Genomic DNA, 15,806 nt, shown 5'->3' on the forward strand with positions numbered 1-15,806 from the left:
ATTAAATACAAGGGACAGTCCTAACTGTTATACACCCCCAGGGGCAGGTATACGTGGTGGGGGCTGGGGGTGAATTAGCACCTGCTCCCGTCACCTGACAGGCTGAAAGTGCCCCTGTTCAGTGTCCCAACTGCCTTTTTTAGGCAACCAATTATCATGCAAAATCTTGTCATAAAAAGCACAAATGTTTTCTTATACCAGTTTTTTTTATCGTTAAAAAAACTTAACAATACAAATACAGATAAAATATCCTCCTTCATTTCACACTGCTATAAAACTAAGGGCTCAGTTCCGCCCATGCAACACCAGATTTAGATTTAGCAAAACGAATTTGCGGGTCAAAGCTCATCTAAATGGACTATGAGCGAAAGCCATGAAAATGATGGGAACTGTCAGAATGTTCCGGTGGGCCTCACCCCCGTCCATCTGAGCGCCAGCCCCTCCAAGCCTGTGCACATCACCGCCCAGAGGGCGTTCATATTCCCACTCTTCACAGTCTCTCACAGAGAGAGGCACCATATTGTAAAATGCCAACACTCACCTGGAGAGATCATACTGCTGCAGGGTGTCCGGGTCTGTCACCAGGCACTCGAGGGCCTTCTCCGGGCAAGCGTACGAGGTGTACCACTTGAAGTTGTAAGTGAACGAATCCTCCACCTGTGATTCCCAAGAGAGCCCCGTCCAGTTGGTGGCAGCAGTGATTAACGACACCCATCACAAAGCCTTCCCTTGACAAAGCCTGATGAATGTTAACCCTAAAAAACTAGTAGCCATGACTTTGCCTGGTACTGACCCAGAGTATGAATTTGTCTTTGCAAGTCATTAGTGTTCCATTATCAGCCATTATCAGTAGAGTGTAATATTCTGGCTATAACGCACGTTCATACGCATCACCTGACTCCCTCATCGGTGGGATTAGCGAGCCTCACCTGGAACTCGGGCCGGCCAACCCCAGCTTGGCGGTCGCAGAGGAAGGAGATGAGCGCCGACCGACGTGTGTGCTTCTCGTCGTTGTACTGGGAGCCGTTCTGATAGGTCAGCTTGATCATGCCGTCGTAGTAGGACAGCTTGGAGTTAAACTCCCCAAGACTCCATGACTCCCCGCTGCAGGATGACAAAGCCTGTTATGACCAAAGGCATGATGACACCCTGGTGTCCTTTACAGATACTCAGCAGATATATGGGACTCCCATATACAACCATGTGTAAGTGGAGGTGCAAGTTACTTTGGAAAAATGTAGTTTAACAGTTTAGAATAGATGCTCCCAAGCACCAGTCTAGTATCTCACCAGGCCTCTGAAAAGTAAAATATTGTATTGAGGCGCAAAACATGCGATTTGCCTTGTATTTCCACACACACTGCAATGAAGAGTGTGGCCAATCAGTGCTGTTTTCCTTACTACCCTGTGATTTACATCTGACAACTGAGCCATTATAAAAACACCTTGCTTAGCTGAAGAACCCCTCACAAAGTGAAGAGTGAGCTCAGCCACTACTACATGCTATACGGGAAGTGGACGGTTCCACTGGGAAGCGGGGAGCACGAAAACTTGCCTTTTGTCTACCTGGCAGGCCCCCGCGTTTTTGGGACAGGACGAGACAGTGACGTTTTGACAGACGTTGAGGAAGTACATGTACTCCCTGTTGGAGGTGTTGTAGACGTCACCGTGCTTGGTCAAAGGGGAGAGGTCAAAGGAAAAGCCTGCAGGGAGGGGGCAGGGGCATATTATTAAACTTCCACTGTGGTCACATCAACAAATAATCTCAATAATCCTCACGATGCCCTCTGCTGTTGGCCCAATACATTTGCGAGCCCACCTGGCAAGGGATTCCATATCTCGAAAGACAACCACACCTCAGACCAGCACATGGCCACCACTGTCACATGACCTACCGGCCTGGGGATCCGACACCTGGCAGCCGTCACCTTCTGCCTTGGACAGGACGCAGGCGGCGGCCGTTTGCCACTCAAACTCGTACTCGCAGCCGTCGGTGGACACACTGCGCAGCTGGGGGGCGCTCTCCAGGTCACCTGCGCACGAAGGGGGTGTGGGAGGATATGTTTGAGAGTGGCAACAGAGCACTGCACACGACCAGCAATGTGATGAGAGACAGACAGAGAAAGAGAGAGTAAGTGAGAATGCATGGGACAAACAAATGGACAGAGAAAGAGAATGAGAGAGACTCAGAATGAGAGAGAGAGAGAATCAGAGAGAGACAGAGGAAGTAAGGAAGGAACACTCATAGGTGAGCAGAGTTTAACGTAAATTCTTCGGAAATGTGCAGCACCTGGTTTGCAGAACAGTATAATGGTGGTTCTTATCTTCTTTTTCCCGGCACAGATGTCCCCCTCGGTGTACACCAGAGTAATACTTTTATCCTTCTTTTGGGGGGCAGAGAGGAATTTGCCCAAACTGGTGGTTTTCCCCTTTTCTGGGGAAATTATAACAAGAAAAAAAGCCAGTTCATCACACAGCACTGTACTCTTCCAATACACATGCAGTTGCGCTCCACTGGATCGTATGCTGACTGATACTTTGGTTTACGCCACTTGGGAAGCACAAGCTGAAAGGAGCAATACATAATTCAGTACAATACTGTTTCGTTACTGGTCTCTCACTGGAAGCTCATGCTAGCAGAACCAGTACATTACGGTGGGTCCCTGACAGCTGAATGCTACAACGTTGCTTTGGAGAAAATCATCTAGTACATAATTAAACGCAATGTGAATAATGTATATTTTAGATACTTATAAACATGAACATGTGGGGTATTTTTCTGGCAAGTTTCCCCAGCTGATAAAAACTGAAGCTGACCAAGGGCACAGATGGCAGCATCCTCAGGACATCCCGACGCTGCCCCCTGCTGGAGGACCCGGTGGCACACGTTGATGTAGAACTGCCTGTGGTCCGACTCTGGGACACCACTCTCAACGGCCTCCCAGTTCTGGACCCCATCGGACTCTGAAACATAGGAGAGCGTCAACGTGAGGCAGTTACCCAGGCCACTGCAAAGATGTGACTGGCTGTGCTGATTAATACTGCCACACAAAGGCAAAGCACTGAAATTGCATATTATACCTGAATCGAGTTATGACTGAAATGGGGTCTCTTAGGCTCCGTTTTTATCTATAGACATAGTATCTTAGATCAGCTATGCTTGGTTGCGAAGAAAACACTATTATTTTTCTACCTACTACACTTATGGGTGGACAGTTAAAGAACTCAATTCCTTTTTCTCAGTTTCAATGTCAAAAGTTATTGCGATCTATCTTTGTAGGGAAGGATAGACAGAACCGCATTTTTAAATTTTCTAAATAGACAAAATTTAAGTGTAAAAAGATCTAAAGAATAAGGAAAATGAGAGGCAGCGCAAAGCACTTTTGATTATTTTAGCCGTCCAGCATGGATGAGACACTCGATCGGCGCTTAAGCGAATGTGTCATGTGTGCCAAGCCGTGTACCAAGGAACATGGACGTCTTGATCAATGCCAACGAATAGCGCAGCTCACCCGGGGACCGCATGAGAGGTGACAAGTCATAGTGCTCCTTGCCGCCCGACACTGAGCAGATGAGGTCTTCTTTTTCCTTGACACATGCGTACATCGTCTGCCAGTTGAAGTAGTATGTGCAGTCGCTCTCCCCTGTAAACACCGGTGATCCTCTGCCGTCGTTTCCTACGAGACGTGTCGGGACCAATCACAATCATTGATGAGTACCAGGAATGGGAACCGGTCTTGAAAGAGCTTAGTGAAATTACCATTTGGGTGGCACAGTGGATTGCACTCTTGCCTCACAGCAGCAGGGTGTAGGATTCGAGTCCCGTTTCTGCTCTGCGTGCATGAGTTTACATTCTCTCTCTATGTTACATGGCTTTGCAGCCGCAATCCAAAGACACGCCGTTAGATTAATGCAGTGATTCTTAACCCAATCCTCAGTGACCCCCTGAGCCCCCACATTTTTGCTCCCTCCCAGCTCCCAACACATAGCTCATTCTTGATTGTTTGGTTCAGGTCTGCTGGAAGCTGAGAGGAAGCGAAAATGTGGACTGTCTGGGCTTCCCCAAGGACTGGGTTGGGAAAATCTCTAAGGGACTCTAAATTGCTCATAGTGTATGACTGTGTATATACAGGGAATAATCCAACTAGGCTGCATGTCCCTTCTCTGCGACCCCGGCCAGAAAAAGGGTAGAGGGAGGGATTGACAATACTTCCTCCACATGCTAACAGGAGATCTGCCATCCTTTGGAACAACCCGTCCTGTCACCCCCCACACTCAAGGCCCACCCTCAGGGGCAAGCTAGAAATTCCAGCTCCCCTGAAAAAATGTCACCTTGGGTCCCCCTATCCACACTTACATTATATGGATTTATATTGCTACGTACGCACGGTGCCTGAATCTACCGGGGTATCCATGCCCCTACTGCGCCCCGTCCACCTACCTGCTGTTTTATTGCACTCAAAGTTGATGATAGTCATTCGCTGGAAACCCGAGCTGCAGGTATTGCCCTCGGGGTAAATGAGGGTAAGATCCCCATCTGAGTATCTGTCACACAACAGCACAGGTTTCAGCTTTTGCTCTTATTTTCATCAAGTAAAAGGTGAAACAAGCAAAGTGAGGCTTCGTCGCACCTCAGCGTCTGATTCTGGTACGTCCCGGCGACCTTGGCCACCACCTCACTGTCCTTGACCTGACAGGCTGAGACGTACTTCTTCAGACTCGAACAGCCGCCCGCCTTGACCTCCCCACAGACGTTCAGGTAATACGTGTAATTGCCTGACGTCGCGTAGTATGGCTGGTAGGAACCTGAATGACCAAAACATTCATGTAGGGGGTTAAAGGCCTTGCTCTTGCCATCACTCAGCCCTCCTGGGAATTGAACCAATGACCTTCTAAATCACAGGCATAGCGTCCTACCCTGCCGAGACCTGAGATATACCGGTGGCATGTTAGTGAGCCACTAGCTGCCCAGTTATTACTGTCAATGGTTATTGGGCGTATAAACAAGAGACTATGTGACAGAGGGAAGAATCTGGCTTTTCAGAGAGGCTCCCGGATCGGCACCTTACTGCTACACTCACTCGAGAGCGTCAGAGGACTCAGGTCAATGGAGATGTCGTGCTGCTCGCTGGTCAGGGAACAGCTGTGGCTCTCCAGGTAATCTCTGTGACAGGCGTACTCTGTCACCCACTCCACCTCATACCTGCAGTTGGTCTTCGCCGTCAGCCTGGGCTCAGTGGCCTGCGGGGAGTTGACGGGGCGAACGGTCACAGGACACCAACCAAAGAAACACGCAGAGGTAGGTGGGAACCACGACTGTTATCGTTAATCAATTTCAAAACTATAAGAAAACACTTTCGTAAAACTAAATAAGATTTGAAAAGAAAACCACAACGAAATTAAGACTATAAGACACTGCTTCCAAAAGTAAGAGAAAATAAATAAAGAGCAAACGTCAAATACTTCCCATTACCATTTTAAAAATACCACTTAGCTGCAGTAATTATTTATCTTTACCATTAATAATAGCTGGAACACGTTTTACCCATTCTGAGCACATTACATCATGTACACTGTGTATTTATGCAGGATTCTCTAAAGATCAGACACAAAACAAGAGTTCTACAACTATCAATCTATCTTTTTGAAGAGTTACTTAAACTGAAACTAAAATACATAAACACGAAACAGAAATATATCGTTGACACTTCACTTAAAGCAGTCATCATGATGCATCATGATGCAGCCTCTCTAAAGTATTATGAGCATGGCTATTTATAAAACTACAGTAAAACCTGATTGCTAGTAACTTAGTTTGCGAGTGTTTTGAAAATTTTGTAAAATTTTAACTTGATAAATGAGTGAGGAATTGCAATACGAGTATTATGTATACACTTTTGTGTGCAGAGTGTCACATGATCACAATTGAGCCGATGGTTCTTCTCACTCTCTTGCTCTGCGGAATTGTGGGTAATCACTTCCCACGCTCGATCTCAGTCGCAGTGCCTCACTCATATAGCCAAAATTTAGTAAAAAAAAAAAGCACCACCTGCATAAATTCACTGACACTACAAGTGAAACCAGAGGTGGCAAACTATGAGGAAGTAGGATGGGTAATTCGTCAAACAGTACATATGTCAAACAGCACATATTGACAAATACTTCATACAGTGCTATTGATTTTGATCAAATAACCGAGCATGGACACACAATTAGTGACAAGACCGCTGATTAATTTTACTAACGTTCCAGTGACTATCTGATCAATATCCACCACCTGCATAAGGGTGTAGCAGTGCGAGCGATAAATCTGTTTAATGAAAAGGAGGCAAAAGCGGCTGTCATTGGACAGGTTCCTTGATAAAGTCGCACAAAAAGGAAAAGATTCCAGTGAACCAACAGACAGCAGTGATTCTGTTATAGTGAAAGTCATCCTACAAAATAACCCTCCTCTTCTCTCTCGTCTCCCTCACACCATCCACGATTCTTTTCAAAGGTAAAGGGCAGGTTCATTTGTTTTTTTACTTTATATTTTGTATTAATCATTTTTATATGAATATGTTTGGGTTGTGGAACTAACCATCTGAGATTCCATTATTTCTTATGGGAAATTTTGCTTTGATATACGAGCTCTGGATTACAAGCACATTTCCGGAACGAATTATGCTCGCAATCCGAGGCTTTACTGTATTTATAAAAAGGCATAACAGATTACAGCCATGTTTTTCATGTATTATCAATGTACCATAATGAAATAAAATCACAATGCCTTATAATGGTCAGTATAAGAATTAAGGATGCTATGTACTGCATTATGAAGGTATCTATAGTGCATTATAGATGAGAGCTTCATAGAGCATTCATAATGGCTATCATCCATTATGCCTTTTTATAAATAGTTAGTCATGTTTATAATACTTCATGAATGCATCACGAAGGTGACTGCTTTGAGTGTTACCGAAATATCTTTAAAATAGAAACTAAAACTACAACTTAACTGGATTTCAAATAAAACAGAGGATTAAAAAGTAAATAATAAAAGAAACAAAGGTACAATAACAGTGGCGGATGCACACAGAGGTGACAGCTACCTCCTGTCTTTGCGAGGGACAGATGAAGGTGACATTAACAGCAGGGCTGTGCTCCCCGCAGAAGTCCGGCCTGCTGGTGCCCGATTCGTAGCTCAGCTTCAGCCTGGGAATGACAGCACCGAGACGTCATCGCGGAGGTGAGTGCGGGCCGGCCACAGAGCTGCCCCACCCACCTCTGCTCCACACGCCCACCTGTCACTGGAGACCAGGGCCAGAGGTGTCTTGGGAAGGCCCACTCCGTAAGAGACCATTCCCATGTCCAGGCAGGCAGCGGAATCTTCCGGGCAGGTGCTTCCTGCTCGGGCTGCGGGGGAAGACAAAGGCGAATTACAAAACGTATGTACTACTCTGAAAAGAGTAAAGAAAAATGGAACACAAGGTAGAACCACTATTAGTGACTAAGGATGAGACTGTTGTGCTCAACAGGTTTCTACCTTATTTGGAATTAGGGGCAGGAACTTATGCCGTCCCCCGTGACGTGCCACTCAGCTGTTTGGCCTAGGATGCAGTTTCAAGTTAACCCGTATGTTTCGAGTTCACCCTTACTGCCACTCAACGTAAACCCTTATGCAAGCTAAATGTACATACACACATTTAAAATACGCTTATGAATGGTATATATTTGATATGAATTCTTGCAGCAGCAAGAAAGGTAAACTTGAAATTGCTGGGGCAACTTGAGATTGTATCATCAAACAAACAGCAAACAGTGATGTGTTGCAGTGGTGACGTCTATATGTAACAATCATATACATCTCAGAAACTAAAGCAGCACAAATGAAAAATTCAACTGCAACACAACAGAGACTGGTTTGATTAAAATCTGAAACTTGTGGGGGACCAGCTTCATGCAGGTTCATTAAATACGGGAAACAGTGCCTGTTATCAAATTATTAAACAAACAAAATTGTAGTAGCAAAATGTGCTTTTGAGAGCATTCACCGACACTACAAATTAAACCACAGAGGTGGCAAACTATGAGGAAGTAGGAAGAGAAACTCATGTCACAATGTTTGTGGGGATGAACTATTGACAAATACTTCATACAGTGCTATTAATTTTGATCAAATAACCGAGCATGGACACACAATTAGTGACAAGACCGCTGATTAATTTTACTAACATTCCAGTAACTATCTGATCAGTATCCACCATCCCACCCACCCCACCCACCCAGTGTCCGCCCCCCATTTCAGTTGAATTCGATGAGCCCACAGTGCAGCTGGTGGAAAAACAGCATTGTTTCCACACAGCCTCGGCTGCCTGAAAACCACAGACAAAGGGCTGACTCAGACAGAGAGGGGGACCTAAAGGTGGCGTGGGAGAGGAACTCACTGATGCTGCGGCAGATGTTGATGTACAAGTCGAAGGTCTCATCCGAGTCATCCACCAGGTAACCGCCGGTGAGCTTGATGAGGGGACTGAGGTCGTGCTTCTTCCCGTCAGTGTCAAAGACATAGCAAGGAACCTTCGCAACACAGAAAACAGACAAAGAGAAGAGAACAACACCCAGTTACAAGATTACTATATCTGCAATGAAAGCAGATGGAGCCACCTTAAATTTGTCTGATCAGTTTAGAAAACCATAGACGCATAGAATATTTTCCTGGGAAATAAAAACAATAGAAACAAACAAAAATGACAGAGTCATTCAGAATGTGTAATACATATCTCCACATTACAATCATGTATATATATATATATACACACAACACAATTGATTAAAGCATCTTCACACGCAACACACTCATATGGCGAAGCGGTAAGTGTGTAAGCCGTTTCACAGCAGTGTCTCACTTCTAAAGAATGATGAGGGTCGCGGTTACAGCCCCGCCTCCCTAGGCCACCCTCGCGCCGAGAGCTTTCTGATAAAAACGGAAGAGCGCTCACCTCTCCGTGGGGCTTGAACGTGTCTCTTTTGCAGGCCACGTAGGTTCTCCACTCAAAATAGTGCACGCATTCCGACACGGTGACGAATTCCGGGGTCCCCTGCGAGGAATCCGAGAGTAAAATCAGCTACCAAGACGACACATTTACAGCACTGACGTTAAGCACCGGACACAACGGTATCGAAGCACTGGCTACTTAACCCACAGCAGAAACAGAATATATTTAACAGCTATATATAATACACACTTTAATATCACAAAATGGTTTCTGACATTGAACTGTCTACATCTCCATTGTTCCTTGGAAGGACTGCAGAAACGCATTACTTAATAACTCGACCAATTGTGTGATAATGATAACAGGGTAATGCTGGAATATAAAATAATAATGTAATCTATAAGCATGTTACCTTTTGTCGAGATATTACGTAATGCGTTGTTACATGGACTTTACCTGCAAATCTGAAAGTAAAGCCAGTTTATTATGTGGTAACGGATGACAGCTGTTGCCCATTTCTCATCTGCGCTGAGGAATTCCGGTTTCTCAGAAAATGAAACCTGTGTCAGACTTGACTGATTTGACAACTAACAAAAACAAAATTTAAAATTTCTCCCTGGCGTACAACTAAAGGCGGAGGGTAACACCTTCATGATGACCCATTATAATCACATTCACATTTATGAATCCGACACACACTTCTGTCCAAAGTACTACACTACTATATGATGGCCACAATGGGTGGTTTGCTTTGTCCTGCGGCATAAAGTACAGCCAAATGGCCTGAAAACAAATGGCGCTCTGCAGCAATGCTAGCTGGTTATAAGCGGAAGGAGAGACAATGCAGGAACAATGGGCCTGCTTGCTCCATTTGCTAATCTGTGTTTGTTTGCTTAATGTCATTTCCTAATGGTGCAGGAAGCGAGAGAAGGCTGAGCCCAGTCTAGGTTTGCAAGCTACAGCCTGGGCAGATTTCCCTGCTCCGATTCATTTTAATACCTTATCAAACACTTTTACCAAGTGATTTATATACACTTTGTACGCCCATCGAGCTGGATGCTTTAACAAAGTAAGAACCCTTGCAAGGGTACAGGAGAGGAGTGCAGATGGGAAGCAAACCATGAACCAGAAAATTTCTTTGTCAGGAGCCCAGCAGGCTGGCATAAATCAGGATTTTGCACCTGTACAAAATTTGCTTTACAACTTAGTCCCTAAAAGTAATTTAAAAAATTATAAAATCATACAATTGTTTAAATAAAATAAAATAAAAAAATGCATCCTATGCAGTCAAAAAATTATGTTTAACTGATCTTCATGTTGGTGTTAAACTCTGGGATTGTGTGTCAAAGTGTGTCAGCTTAGCCATTTCAAAACAGTCATTTGCAGCAACCATCCAATACACATATTTATTTTTTGACTCAACCACTCGCATGCCATGTTTAGCCAATAAATAGCTAAGAGTTAAGTAATTAAATTACGTTATAATGATAAGCATCATTATCAATTTTTTTTTCGCCAAAGAAATATACACTTATGACCCAGATAAATAGCTATAAAAATTTCTTTCACTGCCTAAGACTTTTGTACAGTACTGTATGTCATCCTAACTTCCCTTGAAATAGAGGGTCTGCCCCCTATTTAGAATGTCAAAATGTCACATCGACAATCCTATGCTTAAGAGCTGAGCTGCTTAGATTCAGAAATGCAGGAGCCCATCAGGAGAAAGTCTGCGTCTGCCGTTATACTGGAAACAGTTAGCGGTACTGGTTCAGCTTCCTGTCAGAGTCACATCTGCTGTCCTGAAAAAGAATGACTGTGCTGCCGTAGGGGATCAGGTGACAAGCCACTGGAAACGAGGAGGACTGAGGACAGCTTACCAGCGTCTTTCCGCACTGGAAGCTGATGCTGCTCCGAATGGTCTGCTTGCTGCCGAGGCACTTCTGAGAGGAGCGGAAATCCAGGACTCTCCCGGACAAGCTTTGATTGAGGTGCTCACCTAAGGGTTACAGGGACATGGCAGTCAGCTGGAAGATCTCATACCTTTACTAAAAGACACATATGGCCAAGTACGGGAATGCTAATGTTAGCATACAGGGAGGCCCAGAATACCATGATCTTGTTTAGGATTAAACAATATGATAATGATAAAATACAGTAAGCATGACAGCACCGGGATGCAAAGTTGGGGGATGAAATCCAGCTCTGCGTCTAGGGCACGTTCTGCACGTTCTCCATGTTCTGCACAGGTTCCTATCTCGCACTGCCCCAGTTTCCTCTTACGATCCAGACACTAACTGGCATCTGTGAAATGCTCATAGTGTTTGTGAGTGAATGTTCTCAGTGACGGACTGGCGTCCAGTGCGGGGCAAGCCCCAGCCTTGTGCTGTAGGCTGCCTGGGATATGCTCCAGGCTCCCCCCCCCCCCCCTGTGACCCTGACCAGTACAAGGGGTTATTAAATGGATGGAAATAGTGAGTGTATATGTATGCATTTATATAATCTGCCATGAAGAATAAAAAATTATACTGGAGAAAAAAGGTAATTTCTGCCAAAATGTTGCCCTCCGCTGACTTCTCTGTCAGTAGACCAGCCAGAAAAAGAGAGATTTTTCAAGATTGTCATGAGGGTCAAACCTTCCCTCCAATGCAAACAAGCTACACGCCCTGCAGATGCCCCCAGGCTCTCACTGCATGGCATGGTCTGGGTCAGTAGCTTGGGTCGGCATTCAGCGGTCACGTTCCAGCCGTTGCAACCCAGAAAACAGCATGGGAACCTGGATACGCCCCCCCGCTCTAAGAAAACCAGAATGATGGACTGGCAAGGCTGGTTTTCCCATCACAGACATTCCAGGAAACAGCAAAACATACACAACACTGTTAAGCTTATGCAACTAGCTGCATTTAAAATACTTACTATTTCATTTGGCTTGATAGAAAATAAAATTCTGTAAGCTTTTGAAAATAAAAAAACCTTTATAAATTCTCAGCCTTCTGTTCTTGACACAGGAAAACTCAAAACTGAAAAAAAAATGAAAGGCAGACTGGTTCTTTAATCAATAGAATTTTTCACCAAAAAAAAAAAACCCCTGTTGCCCTATTTCCTGATTCTGTGGGGGGAGGAAAACTGCTGGAAATCGTTCGGCTGACATCATGAGATCTACAGCTGATGAGGAATTCATTCGGCTGAGACGAGGAATTAATTCAGCTGACCAGGAGCATGGACTCCAAATGACTAGAGTAATTCTATGAAATTTATGCACATTTCAAAGGCGGTCCACTAGTAGCCTCAAACATCATCCACACTCTTGGCTGATAAGACGGCAATAATGTGTAACGCAGCTCCTCGCTGACCTTTGTGAAACAGGCTTTTATGTTTACGCAGGCGGCCAACACGCACGAACCTGCCAAAACCTGGCTACTTAAGGCATCCCAGCACTGCTGGTGAACTTCCCAACTCTCCACCCCCCAAAAATATCAATCCCAGATGCCACAAATGATCAGTTCAGTTGGCTGCATAAGAAACAGACCATCCCACAGTGACCTCCTGCTTAAAGAGCTTCTGAGGAAAAGAATTCATGCAATATGCTAGGGGCCTGTTCAGTCTGCACCAGATAAGTTCTTAAAAGGCATTTTTATGGAGAAAAAATTGTGATGCACAGTTTGAAACTGTGAAATCAAATCTGAGGCACCTAGTGCTATCAATAGTATGAGATTATAGCTAGAGAAGGATGTGGTCTAATCAAAAAGTCAGACATTCATGAGTCCTCAATACTGACGACAAAAGATCATTTCAGCGTAAAAACACACATTGTGGGAGTGGGGGTGGGCGAGAGGAAACGTCACATGACACAACAGGCCAAAGGACCTGCAACATCCTCTTTTGTAATGCAGAACAAAACCAGAACAAGCTTCTGCGACTCGGACAACTGGTTACCATGAAGGTGGCTTTCTACAGAAATTTCTGGCAAATCCACATTTACATCTTATCACACTGGGTTTCATCAAACCTGCCAGGATTTAGCCATGATGTAAACATGCACAACAGAGAGAGGTGATACTAATCGAGAGTCTGACAGCGCGTACTGAAGTGGAGCATGCCTACTTTACAGCTTAAACTGAAGATGGCACACAACAACCTTCAGTAGATTAATGCTTCTGGCAGGGAGCGATATTAGGAATGGTACAGAACATATAAACATGCCCTGATAACTTTAGGAAAAGCCCAGCATGGCTACCACGCCATTTCATGTATGTCAATACACCCCCATATCTACTTCTTCTAAGGAACTAAAAAAAATATATACATGTACCAGGCAAGGTTGGTTCTAGGGTCACAAGATGTCTGGGATGTAGCCCATAAACTGTAAAAGTGATTGTTTTTTTTAAAAAAAAAAAAAAAAAGAACAGGACCTTTGCTACGAACATTCAGGCTACAGCACCGCAAGTCCCCTGAAGTCACACATGGAACTAAGTATATAAAAACTGATGCAGAGCTCAATTAGAAAGGGGAAAAAAATAAGAAGAAACAGCAGAATGAATAAAAGACACAACACTTGTTTTACAATATAAAAAACCACAGTTGTATGATATTCAAAGAGTAGCCTAAAGTTCTTTTAAGACTGAACTGCCTCTAGTCCCCAGTGTCCAATCTGGCCATCCTCTTATCACATGTCCAAAGCAACACGCTATGGAATCGCTGTACAAAAGCCCTGCGAAAATAAGTCTTGCCCAATCCATTACTGGGAATAATTAAAACCATTCATCGGCTTTCCTTCCCCGGAAAATTTGTAATTGGTTCAGTAGTACAGTCTGGAATGGGGCAAGCTGGTATTTTGGAGTTTTTTTTTAATACTGGGAACCAGTTTGCAGAATAGCGGAGACGTGATGAGAATGTGCAGCTAAGACAGTGGTATGGCAAACGCACACCAGCTGCATTAGGCAGACCATGACTGATAAGTGACTTCACCACAGTCAACAGGCTGCAACAGGACTGGGCCTCTGCAGAGCTGTCAAGCAATGCACTGAAGACATATGTCACAGTCGCACTTCCACCCCTACCCACATGTGCACCCTGCAACAAGCCCCGCCCCCTAAGCTCCGACTCACCCACAGACTGGTACTTATTGTTCTTGAGATCATGGGCACAGACACTGCTAGCGTCCCCGCATTCTGTGCTGGAGGATGAGCTGCACAACCTCAGGAAGTATTTCACGTTGTTGTCCTGGTCTATGGCCTCCCAATTGTAACTGCAAAAAAAAGCACAGCGTCTCAAAATATGTTCAGAAAGACTGACAAGGAACTGGAGAAGTCAAAGACTGCAAATAAAATTACGTTTTATATTTAGCTTTTTTTTTTTATTTCGTGCAATAAACATTTCCCTGGGAGGCCCAGTATCGAATTTACACACAACAGCAGACAGCACTTAATGGGAATGCTAGTATAATCATACATGGTTTGTTTTACAACAGAAGCTATTTTAATTTTGAAAGCATGGAGAAGATAATGCAAATCTATATGTCCTTTTTGAAAGGAGTGTTTCTTTTCAAAAGACGAATGTCCATATTTGCCTTTAGACTAGCAATACGAAGACAAAACTTGGAACAAACGTGAGACCCTTTCTGGTAAAGGCTTAAATATAGACCAGCAGTTTTCGGAAATGTCCAGTTGTAGTAACAGCTAATACAGATTAAGTTCTTTAATTATACACTGTCACGGAGAACTGTTGGTAACTTTAAAACATTTTTCTGATATTTTATGTTTTACATCACATTCCAGTACAAAAACACAACATGGGAAATACCTAAATTACGCACACACATTAAAAGAGCATAACTGCAGTCTTATCTTCTGTACAGGGAAGTGACTTCCCATTGTAGGGATCGTGACAGACGAGTCTGTAGATACCAATATTTATGGCACCGGCCTGCATATACAGGAAGGCGAATATGATATCTGAGGGTCGGCCAGGGCAGCTCCGGACACCGGCCGCTTGAATGGTGACTGTGCCTGTTCGCATAGCTAACATTGGCGCCTAGTTTACTTAGAGCTTTACAGTGAAACTATTTAAAAAAATAATGCGCTTGAATTGAGAATTGAGTGACCAAATATAATCGCAGACTAACCGACTTTTTTAAGAGACCGAAAGGCAACATATACACCCGTCAGGAAGGTGCGCTGCATCAGCCAGCCAATTAGCCCGCTAGCCCGCTAGCCAGCTGTCGATTGCCTACCTGCACAGTTCCTCGTACCACGGACCGTTCTGAGCCCTGACCGTAATGGCGAGCAGAGTAAGTAGCGTTATTATCCGAGAGAGCATTCGGCGGAGTACTATCTTGACACACGTACGCCGTGAACCCATGGTTTTGTTCCAGTGTTAGAGTGTTTCGTTCGACATGATACAGCAAGTCGTCGAGGGCCAGGAACGGCTCCAATCACGTGATGCGACGATCACATGACGGGCGCCTCACGTGTCGTGCACTACGTTTCTTCACTATGCTCTGTCATAAAAAAAAACCACAAGCAGATAGCGGCTATTTTAAATAGGTCATATGTCGAAACTGCTATTTTTGGTCTCAAAGTGGGTAATAAACCACAATTTAAATATGACGTTGAAAGTCAGACTACATGAGTTACAGCTTTTGTGACCATTAAGCAACAGCTTAAGTTATCTGTCGTTCATACGAGATTTTACATAAATGATCCGGAGTTGATTTAGCTATTAAACCAAGACCGCAAATTAAATTATCTGTCAGATGTGGTTTGAATAATTTGGTGTTCTTTAAACTATGTCTATAGTGTATTGATCGGCTAAAGTAATGTTTTGCATGTAC

At 44.2% G+C, this 15,806-nt stretch overlaps 1 protein-coding gene across 1 annotated transcript in view; it reads right to left on the reverse strand.

Annotated features, from left to right (window-relative positions):
* igf2r (insulin-like growth factor 2 receptor) overlaps positions 1 to 15,455 on the reverse strand; it is a 34,535-nt gene extending 19,080 nt beyond the window's left edge. The window contains exons 1-17 of the mRNA XM_048985646.1: positions 15,207 to 15,455; positions 14,083 to 14,222; positions 10,855 to 10,973; positions 8,981 to 9,079; positions 8,426 to 8,558; positions 7,283 to 7,394; positions 7,091 to 7,193; positions 5,081 to 5,240; positions 4,631 to 4,805; positions 4,441 to 4,544; positions 3,512 to 3,676; positions 2,817 to 2,963; positions 2,290 to 2,433; positions 1,895 to 2,032; positions 1,555 to 1,702; positions 930 to 1,104; positions 542 to 657 (exon numbers count right to left, since the gene is read on the reverse strand). Of these exons, the coding sequence (XP_048841603.1) occupies positions 542 to 657; positions 930 to 1,104; positions 1,555 to 1,702; positions 1,895 to 2,032; positions 2,290 to 2,433; positions 2,817 to 2,963; positions 3,512 to 3,676; positions 4,441 to 4,544; positions 4,631 to 4,805; positions 5,081 to 5,240; positions 7,091 to 7,193; positions 7,283 to 7,394; positions 8,426 to 8,558; positions 8,981 to 9,079; positions 10,855 to 10,973; positions 14,083 to 14,222; positions 15,207 to 15,334 (2,306 nt within the window). The 5' untranslated portion in view covers positions 15,335 to 15,455. The remainder of the gene's footprint in view (positions 1 to 541; positions 658 to 929; positions 1,105 to 1,554; positions 1,703 to 1,894; positions 2,033 to 2,289; positions 2,434 to 2,816; positions 2,964 to 3,511; positions 3,677 to 4,440; positions 4,545 to 4,630; positions 4,806 to 5,080; positions 5,241 to 7,090; positions 7,194 to 7,282; positions 7,395 to 8,425; positions 8,559 to 8,980; positions 9,080 to 10,854; positions 10,974 to 14,082; positions 14,223 to 15,206) is intronic.
* Positions 15,456 to 15,806: the final 351 nt, after the last annotated feature.

This window comes from Brienomyrus brachyistius, chromosome 19 (genome assembly GCF_023856365.1).
Source record: "Brienomyrus brachyistius isolate T26 chromosome 19, BBRACH_0.4, whole genome shotgun sequence".
In the NCBI taxonomy this organism is placed as follows: domain Eukaryota; kingdom Metazoa; phylum Chordata; class Actinopteri; order Osteoglossiformes; family Mormyridae; genus Brienomyrus; species Brienomyrus brachyistius.